Source organism: Podarcis bocagei (genome assembly GCF_964188305.1).
Source record: "Podarcis bocagei genome assembly, chromosome: 9".
NCBI classification, from domain to species: domain Eukaryota; kingdom Metazoa; phylum Chordata; class Lepidosauria; order Squamata; family Lacertidae; genus Podarcis; species Podarcis bocagei.
The window spans coordinates 67,030,296-67,053,629 of NC_138134.1; the positions used below are offsets into that span (position 1 = coordinate 67,030,296).

General features: G+C 41.1%; 1 protein-coding gene across 2 annotated transcripts; it reads left to right on the top strand.

Moving 5' to 3' along the window:
• Positions 1-168: 168 nt before the first annotated feature.
• HELQ (helicase, POLQ like) lies at positions 169-22,883 on the top strand. 2 transcript variants are annotated; one of them, XM_081206959.1, is made up of 18 exons: positions 174-779; positions 2,635-3,385; positions 3,660-3,838; positions 4,680-4,880; positions 5,297-5,369; positions 7,314-7,411; positions 7,949-8,047; positions 8,484-8,629; positions 9,370-9,609; positions 11,214-11,355; positions 12,485-12,589; positions 12,747-12,957; positions 14,002-14,159; positions 14,840-14,938; positions 15,381-15,554; positions 16,430-16,543; positions 18,790-18,924; positions 19,649-22,883. In XM_081206959.1, exons 1-18 carry the CDS (start codon positions 606-608, stop codon positions 19,724-19,726), a joined length of 3,177 nt encoding a protein of 1,058 aa, XP_081063085.1. In that variant the 5' UTR covers positions 174-605; the 3' UTR covers positions 19,727-22,883. The 2 variants fall into 2 exon arrangements, with proteins under 2 accessions (XP_081063086.1, XP_081063085.1); XM_081206960.1 differs by lacking the exons at positions 16,430-16,543; positions 18,790-18,924; positions 19,649-22,883 and having other exon boundaries at positions 169-779; positions 14,845-14,938; positions 15,381-15,548.
• The last annotated feature ends 451 nt before the right edge of the window (positions 22,884-23,334 follow it).

Below are 23,334 nucleotides of genomic sequence, written 5' to 3' on the forward strand. Positions count from 1 at the left end.
ACTGTCAACAAAACACGGAGTCCAATCGCCGCACGGCGTTCGCCCCTTGCCCCTCCCCTCTCTCAACAGTCATTGGTCGAGTTTTCTTATACCCACATTTCCGTTTCCTAAGCTTCTCCTCAAAGGGCTCATGAACGGGAAGTGACGTAACACCCCGCATGCACCTTCAATCACACACAAATAGCCCTCGCAGCCTTTGCCTGTAGGGAATTTCAAACTGCAACTGCCCTGATTTAAATTGCAACTGCCCTTCGCTGGGGCTGATGGGAGTTGTAGTCCAAGAGGACACCGGCGCTGCGGAAGGCCTCCTTAATGCCATGTCCTATAGCAATAGCCGTTGAGGGGGGGGAGCGGACCTCTTCGAGTCAACTATGTCTCTTCCTTTCCCCCTCTTTCTATAGCAGTTGGTATCGCCCTCCTAGGGGCAAGAACGCGGTTGTGCTGAGAGCTGGGCGGTTCCATTTGTGTCGAGGGGTGTGAAGGCAAACGGGAAGCGATGGAGCTGCGGCTTCCCCTCGCGAGAAACGGCTGTGTCCTCCTCCTCCGCCCGCCCGCCCGGTGCCGGCTTGGCGGGGGAGCCCTCTGCTAGGCTATGCCGCTGCCCGATGGAGGGCGACGGGGTCGCTGTGAGGAGGGCGCGGGAGCGGCGGCAGAAAAGGCAGCGGCCGGGAGCCGAGCCAGGCGAAGGCAAGGGGAGCTGCGGCCGGACTTCCTCCCGCTCCCCGCCGGCTCCCAAGAAGCTGAGCACCGGGGAAGCGGAGGGAGAACCGGAGGATGAGGTACCCACATTGACTCTGGGCCCCAGCCTCCTCTCAGAATACAGATCCATCGAGCTCAGTATTGCCTACACGGGCTGGCAGCTTACTTCCAGGGTTGCAAGCCTTTAATTATTATTATTATTATTATTATTATTATTATTATTATTATTATTATTATTATTATTATTTTATTTATACCCCGCCCATCTGGCCGAGTTTCCCCAGCCACTCTGGGCGGCTCCCAATCAAGTGATAAAAACAGTACAGTATTAAATATTAAAAATTTCCCAGATGTCTTTTAAAGATAGGATAGCTGCTTATTTACTTTACATCTGAAGGGAGGGTGTTCCACAGGGCGGGCGCCACTACCAAGAAGGCCCTCTGCCTGGTTCCCTGTAACCTCACTTCTCGCAATGTGGGAACTGCCAGAAGACCCTCGGCGCTGGATCTCAGTGTCCGGGCTGAATGATAGGGGTGGAGACGCGCCTTCAGGTATACAGGACCGAGGCCGTTTAGGGCTGTAAAGGTCAGCACCAACACTTTGAATTGTGCTCGGAAACGTACTGGGAGCCAATGCAGATCTCTCAGGACGGTGTTATGTGGTCCCGGCGGCCACTCCCAGTCACCAGTCTAGCTGCCGCATAGGAGCAGCCACAGGGGATTTGAACCTGGGACCTTGTTCTGCGCACCACTAAGCTTCAGCCCTTCCCCTGTGGGCTTAGGAGCAGAGGGATTTATCCGCCTGCCTGTCATGCTCAATATTACCTTCACCCACCAGTACTGGCTTTCCAAGGTTTCCAAGCCCTACCTGGGATTTGAACCTGAGACCACCTGCATGCAAAAGGAGATGCTCCCTGCTACCTTCCGCGGAGTGTACTCAAGACATTGGGGATAATTCCCACCCAGCGCAGTGCAACAGCACTGTGATTGGAAGTATGAATTCTTGTTCTGTCAGTGCATGTGGCCCTTCGCAGAAGTGCAGCAGGAAGGGATGGCCCTCACCTTGGCTCTGGGAGACACAGGTGGGATTTGGCAAGGGGGAGCCCAGCCAAGGAGGTGGATCTGCTGTGTTGTGTTCCTGTTTGCTTTTCTGCAACGTTTCCCCAAAGGGCAAGGGCCATTGCTCAGTGGTACAGCATCTGCTTTGCATGCAGACTTCAATCTTTTGACATCTCCAGGTGGGGCTGGGAAGGGCTTCTTTCTGAAATCTTGGATAGCCACTGCCTGTTGGTTGTAATACTGAGCTAGGTGAAGCCAAGGGACTGCGATTCAGTATGAGCCAGCTTCCAATGTAGAAAGGTATCCAGAGTAATGTTTTCCAAGCCCTTCCAGCTTTGTGAGACTTGTAAAGAAATTTTGACAACAGTGATTGTGGAGGCTAATTGGGTTTTTGGCAGATGAAACAAACCTGTGCTATGCATTTTACCGTTGGAATCCATCTAATTTAAACATTAATTTGAAGAAACTAGTGTATATTAGGTGAATTTTGTCAGTGTTTGAACCAGATTCACGTTTCATTGTCCTGTAAATCTTAGTAGAACTGCCATCATTTTTTATGCTCTTCTAAAAATAACCTGAAGCAAGCTAAACAGAGGAAGCTTTTAAAGTTTTGCTGTTTAATTTCCCACTTTTGAATGCTGTTAATGACACAGAACCAATAACAATAACTTGTCTCATGCAAAATCTCATTAGATGGTCCTTGATAAATTATGTCTTAGTTCACCTTCTAAACAGTGAGAATAATATTACTCTTCTATCCTAATAGATTGCCATTAGGGTTATTGAGATAATGTGTCTGAAGTACATTAAACTCTCTAAGGTGCTTATGTAAATGCTAAATATTATAAAAACTCATTCAGATTTTTATTTCTTGCAGTATCTTGACAGTGAAGTTGAATTGTTTGGGGACTATGACAGTTTTTCTGGCAACAACTCTTTGTTAGCTGAAGTACATGATCTAGAGCAAAGATGCATGAAGTCCACTGATGGTGTCCTGGATATTAAAAACCTAGATTGCAGTACTTATGTGGAGCCTGTATGTGGAGATGTTCAGCTACAAAATGCTAAGAATATAGAACAGATATTGCCAATTCCAGAATCAACCACCGACTCCAGAAGCAGAAGAAAATATGATTTTTTAAGCACTATGAAAGAGCAGAAGGATAGCAGCCTAGATCCTCATGGTGATAGTCTAGAAAACCTGCCATCATCACAGCTTTTATTTCTTAAACAATCAGAGGAATGCTTGATTCATCCTCACAAAGTGGCAAATGTAAAAGAAAGAGCCTATCACCGGAATCAAAGTCCTGATAAGATCTCAGACGTACCTCATTGTCATGATACAGAAAATGTTAAAAAAGGTAGTGAACCATCTACAAGTTCTTTGTCTGAACCAAGGAGGAGGAGTCTCAAAGATCACCTCAAAAGTGCAATGACTGAAAATGCTAGAGCTCCTGCGTCACTGGTGTCTAAAAGCAAACAACTCAAAGAGGCTGTTGTATCTGAAGAGATTGGGGTTGCTGAGAGAACTCACAGTGCTTCCTTTGTTGACATTGGTCCATTTTATGGATTGCCCACCAAGGTCAAGGAGCTGCTAACAGAGTTCAGAGGAATTGACAAACTTTATGGTAATACCACTGTACTGCTTGTTGGAGTATTAAATTCTGTGCTAATCATAGAGTTGGAAGGTACCCTGAGGATAATAACCCCCTGCAATGCAGAAATACGCAGTTGTCCCATATGGGGACTGAACCTGTAACCTTGGAATTATCAGCACCATGCTCTAACAAATTGACCAATAATGATCCTGTTTAGTGAACAATTTGCAGAATTCCAAAAGACTCTTATTTTGATCTTTAATCACTGAATAAAAGGGTAACACCTGTCTTCTTATTTTTACAGACTGGCAGCATGCTTGTTTAATGTTAGATTCCCTGCAGCAGAGAAAGAATTTAATATACTCCTTGCCAACCAGCGGTGGGAAAACACTTGTAGCTGAAATTTTAATTCTTCAAGAATTACTCTGCAAACAAATGGATGTTTTAATGATCCTACCATACGTGGCTATAGTCCAGGAGAAGGTGTGGAAATAATAGGCTTTTTATCCTTATGCATCCTTGTAGTATACTTCAACTTTTTTTGCATAGATTGCTGGAAGTGATGGGCTGCAACCCTGTGCACACTTAATTGGGAGTTCCAAAATCCATATTAGGATGATCAGGCCAATGAAAATGCCCCCAAATAGTGTGCAAGCTTTCTCCAGTACTCTTAATCAGGCTAGTGATAAACAAAACGAGTGGGAGAGGGGTAAATACTGTATTTTTCGCTCTATAAGACGCACCCGACCATAAGACACACCTAGTTTTTAGAGGAGGAAAACAAGAATAAAACATATTCTGAATCAAATGTTGTTGAGGCTTTGCGCGGCTATCCCTGAAGCCAGAACAGCAAGAGGGATTGCTGTGCAGCTCTCCCTCTTGCTGTTCGGGCTTCAGCTATAGCTGCGCAGCCTGCATTCACTCCATAAGACGCACACACATTTCCCCTTTTAGGAGGGGGAAAGTGTGTCTTACAGAGCGAAAAATATGGTAACTGGCTGGTGGTTAAATGGCGGGGGTCTGCATGTGATCAGTCTAAAGATGAAGTGCTCTTTTATGCAGGTAGGTGTTCCTTAACTGGAATTACTGGATTCTGTGGGATTCACATCTGAGGAAATGAGCACAGCACTGGATAGGCATTCTTCATTTGACAGTTGATATTTTACTTATTAATTTTGAGCTGTAGTGTGAAATAAAACTTGCATGCAGCAGCTGGTCTCTATTATAAGCTACTTGCAAACATGTTACTGGTATAAAATTTTAATAATTGTAAAAAAAAGAATTCTCAGTTGTGTTTTTATTGTTTATTTATTGCATATGGTAGGTTGCTGGTTTGTCGGGTTTTGGAATGGAACTAGGTTTTCTGGTTGAAGAATATGCAGGAAGTAGAGGAAGGATCCCTCCAATCAAAAGAAGGCTTAAGAAATCTCTGTACATTGCTACTATTGAAAGAGGGCACACCCTAGTGAATTCCTTGATTGAAACTGGGCGAATTGGTGACCTGGGTCTAGTTGTGATTGACGAGGTTTGTTATAAAACTCCTGAAACTATTTTAAAATGCTTTTAATTTATTTATAAATTCAAACTTGTTTGTAGAAGTTGCACTGTGCTACTTATTTATATTAATGGGCACTTGTCTTTTTAAATAATCCCTAATTGGCTGAAATATATTCAAGATTCTGTATTGGTAACTAGTAATATTACACATACTTGCATTCAATTGTAACCAACACAAAATATAAAAATGTGTTTTAAGACTGACATTAATTGGTCTCCCTACACTATGCCAGAGAACCAAGCCTATAGTTTTAAAGAGGGAGGTGGGTCAAAATGCAACACATACGCCAAAGAAATCTGATCTCCATTTTAACGTTCATAAAGTTCTTGGGTTCTGATTCTTTCCTGCTCTCATAATCTCCTTACACCTTTCTTTAATTCAAGTTGCACATGCTTGGAGAAGGAAGTCGTGGGGCTGTTCTAGAAATGACTCTTGCAAAGATTCTTTATACAAGCAGTAAGTAATTTCTGCACATCTTGGACTCAAATATTAGCTACATCAATTGTGCCGTTTCTAAAAACGTATGTAATTTGTCTGTGTAATAGTATATTTCAACATGTAAAGTGTTTTAAATGTTTATTTTTCATCTCAAGCCCCCAGACCCCAGGAAGCATAAAATATATTCCACTTGTATTGTTTTGTATTTTTTATTTGTATTTAATTCTTAATTTTTGTGAGCCACTCAGAGAGCATGTTAGTTGGCAGCTGTTAGCTATACAAAATAAAACATCAAATAACACTGGCAACATGAAGTTTAAAATTATTTCAAGATGGTAAAGAGAAATACAAATTAAACAAATCAAGTAGCCTATTTGTATATACTGAGGTTTGTTTTGTTCACCTTTTCTTTTTCTTTTTTCCAAAAAAATTATTGATTTCCAAATGTTTTTAAACAAACAAACAAATAAACAAACAAACATAAATCTCTACCGTATTTAAACCAAACTTAGTAGCTTTGTTAAGTGACTTCCTCGTATCCCCCTGGTTGAATTTCAGTGTATATCATTTTAACGGTTTTCCATAACCACTATTCTTATAAAATTAACTTAATCACTTAATATCTTTTTGTTTTCCTTTCCAATTCAGTATTAAACATACTAATTCATCCCATTACCTGATTAAATCTTAAGCCTATCTGTATTTGCAAGGTTCTCCAATTAATTTAACTTAACATATTTAACTAAATAGTCTTTAAATTTCGTCCATTCTTCTTGGTAATCCTCCTCCTTCTGGTCACAATCTCTTCCACTCAGGTTGGCTAGCTCCAAAAAGTCCATCATCTTCATCTGCCAATCTTCCACTGTTGGTACTTCTTGTGTTTTCCACTTGTTAGCTAATAAAATTCGAGCAGCAGTTGTGGCATACAAAAATAATTTAACATCTTTCTTGGGCAATTCCAAACCTGTTATTCCAAGAAGAAAGGCCTCTGGTTTCTTAGTAAATGCATATTTCAACATTTTTTTCAATTCATTATAAATCTTCTCCCAGAAGTCTTTCACCTTGGGGCAGGTCCACCACATGTGATAAAAAGTACCCTCTTTATCTTTTGTTTTGTTCACCTTTTCAAGCTACACCCTAGGATGGAGGGAGCATGGGAGGCAACAGGCTATGTAGCAAGGAGAGTTCTTTCCTTCAACAGAAAGGTACAGCCATGGGTCTTAGGAAGAACAGCCACTGCTGCCTGAGGCAGCTGCCTCACTTTGCCTCATGATAGGGATAGCTCTGTTTTGTCTGCTTATTTTGGCAGCAAGTCCCACTGATTTCCACTGAAATTATTCCCCAGTTAATCTGAATACCGTATTTTTCGCTCTATAACACGCACCAGTCTATAACACACACGTAGTTTTTAGAGGAGGAAAACAAGAAAAAAAATATTCTAAACGAAATAGTGGATATATGATTTTTGTGGTTCATGCTGTGGCCACAGACATGTGATCTGACAGTGAGTTTGGAGTAGCCCAATGCAAAAATCCTGAGGATCCATGTGGATCCATGCTTTGTAACCATGGAGGAGGGAAGGAAGGGGAACCATAAATCCTCTGCTCACGACTGCAGCAGATCCCCCCCCCCCCGCCGTGAGTGTTACGGTGCAAAAAAATACGGTACCATTGCAGCCTCAGATATACAAATACTTTATTATGTAACTGTAGACTTAGGAAGTTTTGCCACCTCAGCTTAGAGTTATCCAGGGCTGCATTTTGTGGGCCAGTCTTAACAATATCCGGTGCAATTAGTCAAAAAGGGTGATTATGAGGTTGATGCTGCTCTTGCTATTTATCTAATGAAGAAAGTGATTGTCTTGTTCTATTTGAAATATGAGATACTATGACTTTCCTTTACTATTCTTCTATTATACATTAAGGGTAATATTTTCAAAGTATGTTGCTATATTTTGTATAGAAACCACTCAGATCATTGGAATGAGTGCAACTTTAAATAACGTTGGAGATCTGCAGCAATTCCTGAAAGCGGAATATTACACCAGTAATTTCAGACCAGTATGTATTTGACTAGAGAACTTGTTGACTTTCTTAGAGGTAAATGTTGCATATTGACAATTTTGAACTAACTGAAGGGATGAGAAGGCATTTTTCCTTTCTGAGCTTTTTAGGCATTTAATTTGGTGAAAAGTGGTATTTGTTGTTTTTCCCAGGCATTTAATTTGACAGTGAACATAGCATTCATTATTAGCCTTTCAAATGTTTAGCTTTATATGGTCAAATTTCTTTAAAATATGTTACCTTCTAATCACTATTGTGGCAAAGATGAGTTTACAGATTCCTCTTTGTAAAACAAGTCATAAGGAAAATACCTTACAAAACGTAAAAGCCACAGACACCATAATTCAAGAAAGTGTTTCAATTTACAGTATTTGTGATTTTTAGGAAAGGCAAAAAGAATAATGCATTTTTTTTTAGAAAAAAAAATAAGCTACTCTTCTCTTTTCAAATGCCTTCCACATTACATCCGCAGTATAGCTTTTTCTCAATAGAAGTCATAATCTAATTATTCTATGTACATTTGAAAAAATATAGGTCGAACTGAAAGAATATGTAAAAATACGAGACACGATCTATGAAGTTGATAACAAAGCGGAAAATGGCTTTAGATTTTCACGTCTTCTTAATTTCAAGGTAATGTCAATAAGCATTAAAAGTTTTTCTTTAACATTTATCCATAGCCAGTTAAAGTAATATGCTTCAACATGTTCTTCCTTGTGTCTAACAAAAACAATTGGCTCTAAAAATGCAAATCAGTCTAGATAGTAGTAGTAGTAATAATAGAATTGCTTACTTTGTTTACAGATAATGTTTGATATGTGTGTATTTTACCAGCAGAGAATGTATGGTCCTGATTCTAGTATCCTTAGGTGGGGGATACTAAAATGACAAAAGAAATGGGTGCTATTTTTGTTTTTTGTTTTTCATTTAAAGCAACAATTTAAAATGGAGGCTTCAGTCATGGATAAGTTTGTAACGTCAAATACACTGAAGTTTTGTTTGAATATTTTGATTAACTGAGGCACAACAAAGTTATCCAGAACAGAAACAAAACTGTGTTATCTTTTAGTATTCTACTGGTCTGCAGAAGACTGACCCTGATCACCTTATTGCACTGGTGACAGAAGTTATTCCAAAGTACTCCTGCCTTGTCTTCTGTCCCACTAAAAAGAACTGTGAAAACGTAGCAGAAATGATTTGCAAGCACTTGAACAGGTATGCTTCCTGGATGCTGTATACCTACTTCATTGGCATGTTTACAATTAACCTCGGAATTTACTCATGTTGACGCAGAGGCCTGTTCCTTCACTTTGCAAGCAGAGTGATCAGAATGGTATGCAGTGATCAAACAGGATCACGTATAACACTGTAGGATTATATCTGCAGCTTGAGCAAACTGTTGAGTACTGCAGGGTGTGATGGTACTATTGTGTCCAGAATAACAACCTTTGAAGTACCATATAATTCTGTGTTGTGGCAGAGATGTTGATGGAGAAAGGGAGAGACTAGGAATAATTTAGCACTGTGTGACACATAATAAATAAATAAATAGATTTTTATTTATACTCCGCCCTTCCTGGTTCAGAAAACCAGGCTCAGGGCAGCTAACAACAAATTTAAAACACTTCATTGATGCAACAGAAAACAGCATAAAATACAGTATAAAATGTGAATAACAATAAATTCATAATTCAAAAATCAATTTGGGGGGAAATCCATCCAATAAACATTAGATCATCACCAGGGCTAGCTGGCTAAATTAGTCCTATTTGGGCCAGCGAGGAGACCAGGGGAGAATTAGCTGTGGGATCCCAGAGCGGGTAATCTTCATAAAAGGGGGAGGGGGAGGGAAGGAAGGGGAATAAAAGATCAGGCTAAGTTCAAATTGAAAGTCAGGTGGAATAGCCAAGATGGTTGGTATGCAAACATAATCTAAGTGTACTTTTCTTTCCTAGAGACTATAAAAAGTTGAAGGAGAAAGAAAAACGCGATCTTCTTACAGATTTGAGAAACATCTGCAATGGAAGACTTTGCCCAGTACTGAAGCAAACAATTCCATATGGAATCTCCTATCACCATAGTGGCCTTACCAGTGAGGAAAGGAAACGAATAGAAGAAGCTTACTCTTCAGGAATCCTCTGTCTCCTTACCTGCACCTCTACCCTTGCTGCTGGGGTTAACTTGCCAGCTCGAAGGTTAATCTTTAAGAAATGTTGTGTCTTTCTGTTTTTATCATGTGGAGCACAGAACAGATTTTAACATTTCTTTCACTCAGGAGCATGAAGCCAGAGGCAGGGGTCCAGCAGGGCATCGGAAGCTGACTAGAAAACAAGAGCTCAGGCACCTTGTCCTGACATGCTAGCATTCTGTATGCAGGGAAATGTTTTTACATAGAAGAACATTTTGTCCTCTGAGCCCCCTTCCCTCCTCCCATGCACAAAAGAAATGCAGGAGTCTGAAGTGATAATTTGCAGAAACAGATTTACTGCCTTATTTGTTGTTGGTACGTGGGTGGCGCTGTGGGTTAAACCACAAAGCCTAGGACTTGCCGATCAGAAGGTTGGCGGTTCGAATCCCCACGGCGGAGTGAGCTCCTGTTGCTCGGTCCAAGCTCCTGCCAACCTGGCAGTTCGAAAGCATGTCAAAGTGCAAGTGGATAAATGGGTACCGCTCCAGTGGGAAGGTAAACGGCGTTTCCGTGCGCTGCTCTGGTTCGCCAGAAGCAGCTTAGTCATGCTGGCCACATGACCCGGAAGCTGTACGCCGGCTCCCTCGGCCAATAAAGCAAGATGAGCGCCGCAACCCCAGAGTCGGTCACAACTGGACCTAATGGTCAGGGGTCCTTACTAGGCCTGAGTTTAGGGTCTGGTGTGAAGATGCTCTCGGGTTCCTATTGCATGGGCTCACATATGACCAGTACAGTACTAGAGATAGCTAGTAACTTCCCTTTCCAGTCTCATTTCACTCTTCAGTGATTCCTCCTTGAAGCACTTCTGGCAATGATGAAGAAGAAACGGAATTTGCAGGATTAGTCTTGAGGATTTTAGTATCCCTTAAGGAACTGTTCAGGAGTTTCCTTAGCTCAGTCGGTAGAGCATGAGACTTAATCTCAGAATTGTGGATTTGAGCCCTTTGGTCAAATCCTGCACTGCAAGGGGTTGAACGAGATGACCCTCTTGGTCCCTTTCAACTACAAAATTCTATGATTAAATCTAAATCAAGTTACAGTGGTACCTCGGGTTACAGACGCTTCAGGTTACAGACTCCGCTAACCCACAAATAGTACCTCGGGTTAAGAACTTTGCTTCAGGATGAGAACAGAAATTGCGCGGCAGCGGAAGGCCGCATTAGCTCAGGTTAAGAACAGTTTCAGGTTAAGAACAGACCTCCAGAACGAATTAAGTTCTTAAACCAAGGTACCACTGTACTTGGATGTAGCATACTTGTCTTTTGGTCTAACTATTCTTTATTCTCTCAGTAGCGCCAGGCATAGAACATAGCGGAATTCTAGAGTTTGGCTATTAAGGATACTGTTGCTGTGTCCCCTGTTGCATGCAATGCTCTACAGATTCCTACGTGCCTTTAGAGCATATTTCAGAAATAAAAGGTGTTCCAAAGTCAAAAGTTGCTATGGTATAAAAATTTGTATAACTGTATGCACTGTAACAATTCTGAGGAATGTTGGGGTTCCAACAGTTTGATGCATTTTGTTTCTTCATTTCAGTAATTACTTTTTAAAAAATCAAATGCTTTGAACTTTATATGCGGTAATTAAAACACATTCTCAATGTTTCCACAGGGTCATTTTAAGAGCTCCATACGTTGCAACAGAATTCATGAAGAAAAACCAGTATAAACAGATGATAGGCAGAGCTGGCCGTGCCGGTATTGACAAAGCTGGTGAAAGCATTCTTATCGTGCAAGAGAAAGACCGAAATCTGGTAACTTAAGCAAAAAAAAAATTGCTTTTCACACTTATCAGTATAAGTCAATTGCGTAATATGGGGTGATGGTCAAATTTTTAAATGTAAGCATGCTCTGAAATAATTTGATCATCCTTTTAGGAAGTATATTTAAAGGCCCTTTTTCTTTTATTATAAGTTAAGCAAGGCCAGTACCTCATCCTGAAAACCAATGATATCTCATCATAAAATAGCATCACCACCCAGTAACATAACATACTGACTTTAGAAAATGTTTTATAAAATAAACTGCCTGCCTGCATGGGCTTTGGGTAGATAGCATTCTGTAACAAAAATGTGATATATGAAAAAATAAAATACTGATTATAAATCCACATATTTAAAATATGAAACATATGCATTGTTAAGGTATATACAGCTGAAATAATTGCTTTCTTATCTGTTAAACAAATGCCAAATTGTCACCACTGAGAAAGGCTCAGTGTCATATTCAGCTAAGTCCTACATTGAGTAAACTCACTGAAATTACTGAACACAAGTTACTCATGTCCATTAACTTCAATGGATCTACTCTGAGTAGGACTTGCATTGAAAACTCTCCCCAGTAAATTTGAAGAGGAATAGATCTGTAGATCTGGGAAGCATCCTCTGAGAATAGCTCTGTTCTGTATCCTTTTTGTTTGTTTTTATTTAAAACTTCTATAAATTTCCAAAATAGCTCGAGACAATCAGCATTTAAAGCTGTAGTCAAGCAGAGCAAACCCACAATTTTTAAAATGCAACAGCAGAAGACAGGGCAAATTATCATACATCATAAAAACTCAAAAGGAGTTGTAAAGAGCCAAGAGCTGTTACTGCCCAAAGGTTTCATTAATAGATGGACATTATATAGCCACTGGTACACAGCCACTCCCCGAGAAAGAGGTCATTCCATAAACCTGAACTTTTGGCGAAGTTGCTACTCCTAGCTGCAAATGACTTGATTTGTAAGGCATTACAGAACAGGGCAGTTGATTCACAAATGCAGTGGTTAAAGCAGTGCAGATCTTGTTAGGACATAATGGAGAAGATAATCTTTTAGGAACATTAGGTACAAATATGCCATATTTTATAACTTGCATTCACATAGCTGTTGCTCTTTTTTAAGGTTCAAAAGTTAGTATACAGCCCTCTAGAAAGCTGTTACAGCAATCTCCTGCTTGAGTTCAACAAGGGCATCCGGAGTTTAATCTTATCATTGGTTGGATTAAAGGTAATTCTGAAACCTTAAAACTGGTTGATTGTATTAAGAAGACTGATTGGGGGAGGGAAAGTTTCAGGTGGAATAACGAAACACCAAACTTTTTTTAAAAAGTGGTATTTAGCTTGTCTTAGTATACTCTCGTTTGTCCTGTTGTGTTCCACTACAGATAGCAACCAGTCCTGAAGAGGTTTTCCAGTTCATGCATCTAACCTTGTTTAGTGTCCAGCCACAGCTTCTGCCTGAAGGAAAGAGCCTACGGGATGTAACTACGGAAGTATTGCAAGGGCTAAAACAAAATGGACTCCTAAAAGATAGTACAAGCTGTGATGGTGGACAAATTCTAGTTATCACTAGGTTGGGTCAAGCCACTTACAAAGGTATAAAACCTCCCTCTGGGATCTATTAAAATACAGCCACGCAAGGCCAGTCTTACCAGCAGGCAGAATGAAGTGGCTACCCTCATGAATCAGATTCTGACTGCAATTAGGGGGCAGGAAATCTCCGTAATTTTAATTTATAGCCACAGTTAGCGACCATTTTGTGTGCATCTGCTGATGCACGGGACCCGGATGAGGGCAGAATGGGACAGGGTGGGCACATGCAGGGACAAAAAATGGACCCTCCATGCAAAATGGTTGCTGCCTGTATCTTTTTCTGAAATGAAAAGGGATTTGATTTGATTCGATTTTTCACCTCGCTCATCAAAATGTCTTAGCCTGGCCAAGATGGATCTCAGTTCCCAGCTCAACTGATTTTGTATGGATGTATAAAAATAAATCCAGTATCTCTTTAGCTTCTCATTTCTGCCCCCCCCCCCAAATATTGTCCTCCTTTTGTAGTTTAATCACATTCAGACCTTGTCCGACTGTCAGATTGGGGTGGAAGGAAACATTAATAGGTAAAACATGTTCCTGGTGTGTTTTGCAAGGGAACTGCAATTTCCCAGAACACCACAAATTCAATCTGCAGGTAAGCTACATAAAAACCTGCTGGATCAGACTGGAAAGCCTATCTCATCCAGCATTCTGTTCAGCAATCTTTTCAAGCAGAGCAGCCAACTAGATACGTATGGGAAAGACACAGCAACACTCTATGTATTCTACAATGCTTGCAAGCATGTCCATGATAGTGATGAGTTAGTGTGGAATGTCATAGACATAAGGAAAAGCTTCCCCACAGAACTGATGCCCCCTTGAATCAAGGAGAGCTCTGCTGGGCCTGGTTTGTGGGGATCAAATATGGAGTTTGAGGTGACAGCGCTTCCTGCTAAGAAGAGCAAGTGGTTTGCCACCCTGAAAGGGTTGTGAGCATTTAAGAGTCTTCCAACATATTGACATGCTGAAATATCTCATCAAATTCTGAAGATCAGATCTGTACAATGTGGGCCATTGTATGATGTCTACCTTTTTATTACACCTTAGGTTCTATCGATTTGGCGTACTGTGACACGCTCTATGCAGACTTGAAGAAAGGCCTTGAGGGGCTAATCCTTGAAAGTTGCTTACATTTAATCTACCTGACAACACCGTACAGTATGGTTTTGCAGTGCAGCCCAAACTGGATGATCTATTTTAGACAGGTAACCTTTTTTAAAAAGAGAAAGAAAAAAGAAGATTTTTATATATTTACATAGTGTCCCTGGGAGCCTTCCTCTCTTTTTCTGAGCTTAGCAAGCACAAGGGGCTCTCTTGTCAGCTTCAGTGGAACAGCTAAAGTTGTTCCTTGTGCACATGGGGTCTTAAATATCCTAGGGAATAAATTATGCTCAGATACATGCAGGATCCAGACCTTTTAAAATTAAACTCCTGGGTTTTTCTTTTTCTTTTTGCATTTTGTTACAAGGCAGATATTGAAACTTATGTGCAGCTAGTGAATTTTTTGCAGTATACCTCAAGAGTGTTTTATCTGTTACACGTCTGAAGTTTTTCATTTCGCGTGCAGCAACTGCATTTAGAAATCAACGTCACGGGACTCTTCTTCCCATAGCCCAGCACGTGCATGATTTGAGTAACTTGCACCCAGGGAAGACAAGAGAACTCGGAGGGTTCGTGGAGGGATCTCTCATTCCCAGAGATTGCCTGCGGTGTTGCAGTGTGCACATATCTCTGCTCTCATGCCAAGTTTGGGTGGTGGGAGGAGAACACTGTACTGTTGAGTCCAGTGCCACTCTGCTATGTCTCTCACAAGGGACAGGGCATGCCCTGTGTTTTCTGCAGAAGGTGACTTTCCTTTAGATCTGAGATTAATTCTGCTTTTTAGTACAGTCAGCTAAGTCCAGCAGAACAACAAGTAGCAGAGATTGTTGGTGTGCCGGAGAGCTTTATTACCAAAAAGGCTTCTGGACAAGCTGTCAGAATGGTAAGAGGAAGATTTCTTATTTCAGGTGTCTAAAGATAACTGGGGGAATGGATTATTGTGGTATCCATCAAAATTGTGTATTCAGGGGAGCTTCTGTGATTCCTTTCTTGGAGTTGGTCATAAATGATTAGATTAAAATTTTGAGTACCTTAACATTAAGTAGATCAGAAATTAGTTGCATATGAATGGCAGAAAAGAAGCATATTAGAGTCATACTAAAGCTTATTTGTTGTCATATTTGGGACTACTTGTTTCTGAAATTCCTAGCTGGAAATTGTCTTTTGTGGCTTCTTATGTTGCATTTCATGGTGTAGATAGCCTCAGAAATGGATGAAATTAAAACTGTAAGAGTGTTCCACTATTTCAGATAAATTGAAAGATTCAAACAATTTTTCCATTGGATTGTGTCTTCAATTTCTAATTATACTCCATATTCCTTTAGGATGTGGACATTGGCACAGCCAGTAGACTCTACTTGTCCTTGGTTCTTCATGCTTTGTTAAAAGTGAACAACATATGGGAGGTGGCAGAAAAATTCAGCATATCACGAGGATTCATTCAAACCCTTCTTAATTCAGCTGCTTCGTTCTCCTCCTCAGTTTTACATTTCTGTGAGGTAATGTATAGTAGCTGAATACTTCATTGATGGAACACAGAAATGTCGCTCAGAAACTTCTTTTACTTCAGATTTTCCAAATTGTTCCACACAACTTCCCTTTCAAATTCCAGAACTGATCAAAGCTGCATTTCTTAAAAATAGTCCACATTCAACACATTCTGTTTTACTTAACTTGCATGTGGAGAATCCTCAAGCTGAGAATAAATACCAGTAACCAGTTCATTGTCCTTTTAAGACAGTATTTTCATACGTGTTTCAATTTAAAAATCCATTTAAAAAGAACCACATTGAAATTAGTCAACTAGAAGCAAAGGATTTCTTGCTGTTAGCTTCTTCTATTGCTATTGAATCATTGCATTTTAAGATGGTACCCAATGAATCTGTTCCAGTGACCTTCCACTGTTTTAAATTATCTGCAGCTAAAAGATCACAATAACTTCTGCATATTGGTTCCTCTTCCAGAAATTTGGCAGGATTTCAATTTTTTGACAAAAATGGACGGACAAAAGTATATTATTATTATTAATATATTATTTATATCCTGCCCATCTGGCTGGGTTTCCCCAGCCACTCTGGGCAGCTTCCAACCGAATATTAAAAATACAATACAGCATCAAACATTAAAAACTTCCCTAAACAGACATCCCTTCAAATGTCTTTTAAAAGTTAGATAGTTGCTTATTGCCTTGACATCTGCTGGGAGGGCGTTCCACAGGGTGGGCGCCACTACCAAGAAGGCCCTCTGCCTGGTTCCCTGTAACCTCACTTCTCGCAGCGAAGGAACCGACAGAAGGCCCTCAGAGCTGGACCTCAGTGTCCGGACCAAACGATGAGGGTTTCCTAACATTTTAAACTATGTTTTATTTTTACAGGAGCTGGATGAATTTTGGGTTTATAAAGCTCTCTTGACGGAACTTACCAAGAAACTAACCTACTGTGTTAAGGCAGAGCTTATCCCTCTTATGGAGGTGGCAGGAGTTTTAGAGGTCAGTATATGCGTAACAAACCAGAATAACTACCGTAATACCTCCGCAAACATCCACCTTGTCTTGCGTCCATTCCGGCAAACGTTTGTGGCAAACCTGGAAATACCGTAACCGGTTACTTCTAGGTTTGCCGCTAGCACATGCGCAGAAGCACAAACTGCTCTGCACACATGCACAGATAGGCGCTTTGCCCTGCATCCTTTTTGGCTAGCGGCCGAGGCTCCGGAACGGATCCCAGTCACAAACAAGATACGACTGTATTCTTTCACCAAACAAATCCAAGCAGAATTTAAAGATGGTTTGTAGAAAATCCTTCAAAGTAACTGTTACTACCTGAGATTGGTACAGCTTTCCCTTTTCCAGAGAAGCAGGGTTTTAATACCCAGCAAAAGAGCAGCACATTTGCAAGCTCTGAAAAAAACGTAATTCCTGCAGCAGAAGTTTCCTGCTTTGCATTCATATGCTTCTGACCCCATTGCTCCAGCAAGTCTCATTTTGCCATGTTAGCTTTTGAGATGATGTTCCTTTGGGAGGGGTCAGTACAGGAACAGATCTGTCAGGGAACTGACATCGGAGCGAGAGGCGAAGGGGAGGCTCCCAGATGATGCTGGCGAAGGACCCAGCAGCAGGGGGAGAAACAGCTCAGGAGAGGGGGAAGCCAATCAGCGCAACACCAGGGATAAAGGGAGGCAGACGGGGGAAGTGGAGAGAGGGCTCCAGGACTCTTCACTGGACATCAGTGAGGAGAGCCCAGGTCCTCCGCTACCCACGCCTTCCCTGCGCAGAGGGCTCCCGCGCAGTGAGAGGAGGAGGAGACTGGGTGTCAAACAACTTTTATGTTGGAAGAGGTTCAAGAAATGCCCACTGACGGATTCTGCCAGTGACTGAGGCAGCCGCCATGAGAAGGGGCTGCGCAGTCAGAAAGGTTTAACAAGGCAAATTAACCGAGAAAGGCACCAGTTTACGCACGAGTAACTCATACCCACTACAAGATCTTTGCTGCTGTTTGATATGTCATAGAGAATGATTGCGATTTTTTGCTGTAGGCTGCACTGGGGAAGTTATTCGAACTCTGTGTTCTTTCGGTTATTTTATGCACCATTAACTGTAGCTGCACAGCTGTCAAAACCACCCTGGGATACATATTTAAAAGGGTATATATAAATGCATTAAGGGATGTCTTGGAATTGTAAATTGTGTACCATTGCAGTATGATTGTGGAGTATGTGTTCCAAAGCACCCTGAGCAGCAAACACATCTTCAGTACAAGACGGAGGACAAAATAAACTTGGCCAATGGAGCCAAAGTTCTCTGGTGTCATTTTTTATGAAAGTATTTTTATGGAAATTGACTAGACAGATTGGAGATGGCACTGAACTGAGCTTTCTAAAGTTGAAAACTTTCCTCAGTAAGTTTTGCTGTTAAATAGACCTACTGCATCATCTCTATACAGGAGTGATACTGCAACCCCACATAAAATGCTGGATTGAAAAGCTATAAGCTTAGCAGCTGGTGCAATATTTTAAGTATCTTCTTAGTATATGTGTATGTGGGATGCGGATGGTGCTTGTGAGTTAAACCACAGAGCCTAGGACTTGCCGATCAGAAGGTTGGCAGTTCAAATCCCCATGACGGGGTGAGCTCCCGTTGCTCGGTCCCTGCCTCTGCCAACCTAGCAGTTCAAAAGCACGTCAAGGTACAAGTAGATAAACAGGTACCGCTCCGGCAGGAAGGTAAACGGCGTTTCCGTGCACTGCTCTGGTTCGCCAGAAGCGGCTTAGTCATGCTGGCCACGTGACCCGGAAGCTGTACGCCGGCTCCCTCGGCCAATAAAGCCAGATGAGTGCCACAACCCCAGAGTTGGTCATGACTGGACCTAATGATCAGGGGTCCCTTTACCTTTTTACATGTGTATGTGCTCAAAATACAAACCATAAAGCATTTGTACATGGGAATAACAGAATAAATATTTCCAAAAGCCCTGATTTTTAAACAAACACATTTGTTTCCTTGTTTATCATAGGGCCCAATAAATCTTACTGAGGCTAGTGTGCGTTGAGGTGGTGAAAGATCTTGACCAATATACAGAGCTAGTATACGAAAAGGGCTGTTTTGATGAAAGATCAAGTGGTCAGAAACGGTAGCTAGAAATATGACACGTTGGTAGAGACTAGAGGTGTGGTGCTGATGATGAATAGATTTGTTGCCACCTCTCTTTGTAATTAGCCTTTTGTCCACTTTCTCAGGCTCGAGCCAAGCAACTCTACAACTCAGGGTATAAAACTTTAGCACACTTGGCTAATGCAAATCCAGACGTGCTGGTGAAGACTATTGAGCATTTGTCCAGAAGCCAAGCTAGGCAAATAGTTTCATCTGCAAAGGCAAGTAAAATTTGTGAAAAGCATTGATAGGAATGGGGATGAAAATTGTGAATCTTAATGGGGAACGGTCTAATCTGCACATTTTCAAACCAATATACCAACCAAGACACAATTATCCTTCTAAATTTGCACTTCTCTCAATTTTGCGATGCAGTTCTCTAACCAGAAATTGGGGGAAGGTGCATAAAAATGAGCGTCTGCTTTTTGCATAGGACTGAATGCTCTTGGGCTCGGATCCGACTTGCTGGTTTCTCCACAGGCATCTGTTTGGCCACTGTGAGAACAGGATGCTGGCCTGATCCAGCAGGCTCTTCTTAAGTCATTATGAACAGTAAGAGTTCACTAAAATGGGAGGAACTAAAGATATATAGTTGGAGATGCCATAAGAGTGAGGATCAAGTCTAGCCCTTGCTCCTGGAGACCATAGCCACTGAGAATCAAGCCCTGCCCTTTCATCTGCATAACCCCTTCCTTGGTTCTGTTTTTGTTTTGTTTTGTTTTACCAATAGGTGCCAGCATGTTGGAAACTGGCATGTGTGAGCCTTTGCAGGGATCAGACTAGTCTTGTCTTTGTGAGTCTCTTTCCGCTACAGGAGAATGAAATATACATCATCCTGAGAACTGTCAACTCCCCCCCCCCCCCACACACACACCAATGCATTCAGAAATGTTTCTTATACTGTATCAGGTTAATTTGACTTTACATGGTTGTTTTTGGATGCAGATGCTCCTGACTGAAAAGGCCGAGGCATTACAAGAAGAAGTGGAAGAGTTACTGAGAATACCTGAAGACATTACTTGAGGCTTCCTAATCACTCTAGCTTGTGAATCAAGAATCAAACAATTATTTTTCTACTCTAATTATTTGCTATACATGTACCTGAGCTTATTTCACTATTAATAAAAGCTCCAAAAATTTCTCTATACTTTCTGTTCAGTACATTATGAAACTCTGATGTTCTTTGGCAAAGCTGAAATTGATTTATCATCTTTCAGACCTCTTATTTATCATTCGTGGCATCATCATTTGCTATGGATATCTGCTTATTTCTGTTATAAAGTGCTTCTTTTCTTTTTGAAAATCATTTTTGCTTCGTCTCGGTAAACAATGCCTTTCATAAGGCCACGTTAGGAAATTAGGAAGGGGTTGTGGTTCTGAAGCAAAGATCAATTTCTTGGGCTACTCAGAACATAAAAATTGTATAGACCTAATCATGATTTGCCAGCACTGAAGAAACTATCAAATAAACATGCCTCTTTAATACCTGGATTACAAAATCATTATGAATTATGATTTATTGATTTTGGATTAATAAAAGTTACTATTTTAAAATATACTTTGGTATATTAGACTGCAATCTTATGCACATAGTGAGAGTTCTTCTGCGTAAACATGTATAGAGCTGTACCTATATGTCCCTACGGCATGTTTTAGGGGCTGGGATTTCTGCATTGCAGGGAGTTGGACTAGATGACCCTTGGCATCTTCACTATCTTTCAGTGAGTGCTGAGGATGCCCCTCTTTAACCTGTCCTGTGATATCTTAGGTGTGTGTTTTCAGAATCCACCCTATTCCAGCTCTACAGTTTTGTAATTTTGTGGCTTTGTGTCCCACCATGGCACATTGACAAGATGCCAAAACAGACATCAAAAAATCTCACAGATTGGTGAATGTATATTTCACTCTCTTTTAATGTGTAGTGTAGTAACAAATGGAACTCTTGTGTCTATACTACAGCATTCCCACTGCTGCTTCCACTTACTGGGGAACAAACCCTATGGATCTTTTGTAACTTATCCCACGAGGCAAACTGCTTTGGTCTAAGTGACCAGAGAGGAGGGGACAGGAAAGCTTCTTCAAGTGTTCCATCATTTCTTGGGGTGCAGGGATGTTGCTTATCTGCCACTTTCATTGCCTCTTCCTTTCTCTGGTCCTATTGCCGAGTCCACGAGGGAACTAGGTGGGGTGGGATATTCTCCAACAGGAGGAGGCCATAGTGGAAGCAGCTGGGTGAGTGTAGTTAGTGTTATAGACAACCAAACCCAGTTACCATGTACTGATGGCAATACTGCAAGTTCTAACCAGGTGTGTGCAGACACTTAAGGCACATAGCAGGTTCAGAAACCAAAGCGAGTTGGATGGTCAAGCGTCAACATAAGTAAGAAGCTCCACAGAAGAGAGCTGCAAATTGTAATTGCCATTTTGGGGGCAATGCCACCCTAAAAAAATCTAGGTGATTGTCTTTGTCCTTTACATATAAACCTAAGAGGAGCCAGCTGCATCAGACTGGAAGACCTATCTAGTCCAGCAATCTGTTTTCCCTAGACCTGGAGAACCTGCCACCTTGCAGTGAGATTTTGCTTTCTTGGGCTCCATGATCACTGCAGAGGGTGACAGCAGTCACAAAATTAAAAGACGCCTGCTTCTTGGGAGAAAAGCGATGACAAATCCTAGTCAGCATCTTAAAATGCAGAGACATCACCTTGCCGACAAAGATCTGTATATTTAAAGCTATGGTTTTTGCAGTAGTGATGTATGGAAGTGAGAGCTGGACCATAAAGAAGGCTGATCGCTGAAGAATTGATGCTTTTGAATTATGGTGCTGGAGGAGACTCTTGAGAGTCCCATGGACTGCAAGAAGATCAAACCTCTCCATTCTGAAGGAAATCAGCCCTGAGTGCTCACTGGAAGGACAGATCCTGAAGCTGAGGCTCCAATACTTTGGCCACCTCATGAGAAGAGAAGACTCCCTGGAAAAGACCCTGATGTTGGGAAAGATGGTGGGCACAAGGAGAAGGGGACGACAGAGGACGAGATGGTTGGACAGTGTTCTCGAAGCTACCAGCATGAGTTTGACCAAACTGTAGGAGGCAGTGGAAGACAGGAGTGCCTGGCGTGCTCTGGTCCATGGGGTCACGAGGAGTCGGACACGACTAAACAACAAGAGGCCTAATTTCATGTGTGAAATTCCTAATTTCATTGGAATTTTTGAGCAAGCCTCGGTCCAAAGATTCATGAGAACTCTGTTGAAATGCTTGCCTTTGGGTTATTTTCATGCATCTTAGTAGCAAAGGGAGGAGGAGGTCTTCCTGTGAGCCTGCAAAAGAAGTCTTATTGGTTTGAGATGTGGGAAAAGATAGAAGAGTATTTACCGGAAGGTATGTTTCAATAGCCTGTATCATTTCGATTTACTTGGTCACTTTGGCCCCACTTGGCTCTGTGATTGATTAAAGTAGAAAAACCTGTTGCTGGGTGGAGATTGCCTGGGAACAGCTGACTCATTGGCAGGTTACTCCTTGTTTATGTGCCACCGCCTTTAAACTGTGACTTCCTGTATTTATGATGACAAGTCTTGGGAGGCACTAAAGCTAATTTGAAAATACACCTTTCTTCGGAACAGATGTGCTGGTGTTATCTATGTGCCCGAAGCAGAAATTGCAATTTTTGCATTGAAAACACGTGCGAACACAGGTGGCTTTTTCAAATTCCTATTGCTGCACTTCCAGAACTCCAGAGTATATACTGAGGAACCAAATTGGACCGGGCAGCAAAAATAGTAATAGATGCCTTCGATCAGGGATAGCCAAACTTCAGATGTTGTTGAACTCCACTTCTGTTGGCCCCAGCTTAATAGTCAAGGATGATGAACGTTTAATTTATTATCAGCCCTTCACCAGCAGGACCCAGAGCAGGTTACAACAATTTTTAAATCCAATATTACTGTAGAACAGTTAAAACAGATTGTTGTCATAGGAATAGGGTGGATTCTGAAAACACACATCTGAGATATCACAGGCCAGGTTAAAGAGGTGCACTTGCTGAAAGGTAGTGAAGATGCCAAACACTTCTTTTTTAAAGTTTTTATTTATACTTTTCAAATTTACGCATTTCATTAGTTTTACAATCATTTTAACATTTCAGAGTTTGACTTCCCCCTCTTTTTGCGGTGCTTTAATTTTTTTAAAAAATATATCGGCATATCCAAATTCATTTAATTTGCTCATTTAATTATCTACTTTAAATATATACTCTTATGAAACTGCAGGTTATTACAATAATCCTGCCAGTGTTTTTATCGGTTTGTAATTTATCTGTAAATATTCAATAAACCATTTCCATTCTTTTATAAAAAGTTTGTTATCTTGATTTCTTATTCTTTCAGTAAGTGTTGCCATTTCTTACTGTTTTTGTATCCATTCTTCCTTTGCTGGGACTTCTGCTTCTTTCCATTTTGGGGTGAGTAGCATTCTTGCTGCTGTGGCCACATACATAAATAAATTTCTACACAATTTAGGTAGTTCTGTCCCTATAATTCCCAAAAGAAAAGCTTCTAGTTTGTTTTACAAAGGTTATTTTAAACATCCTTTTCAATTCATTGTATATCATTTCCCAGTAAGCTTTAACCTTAC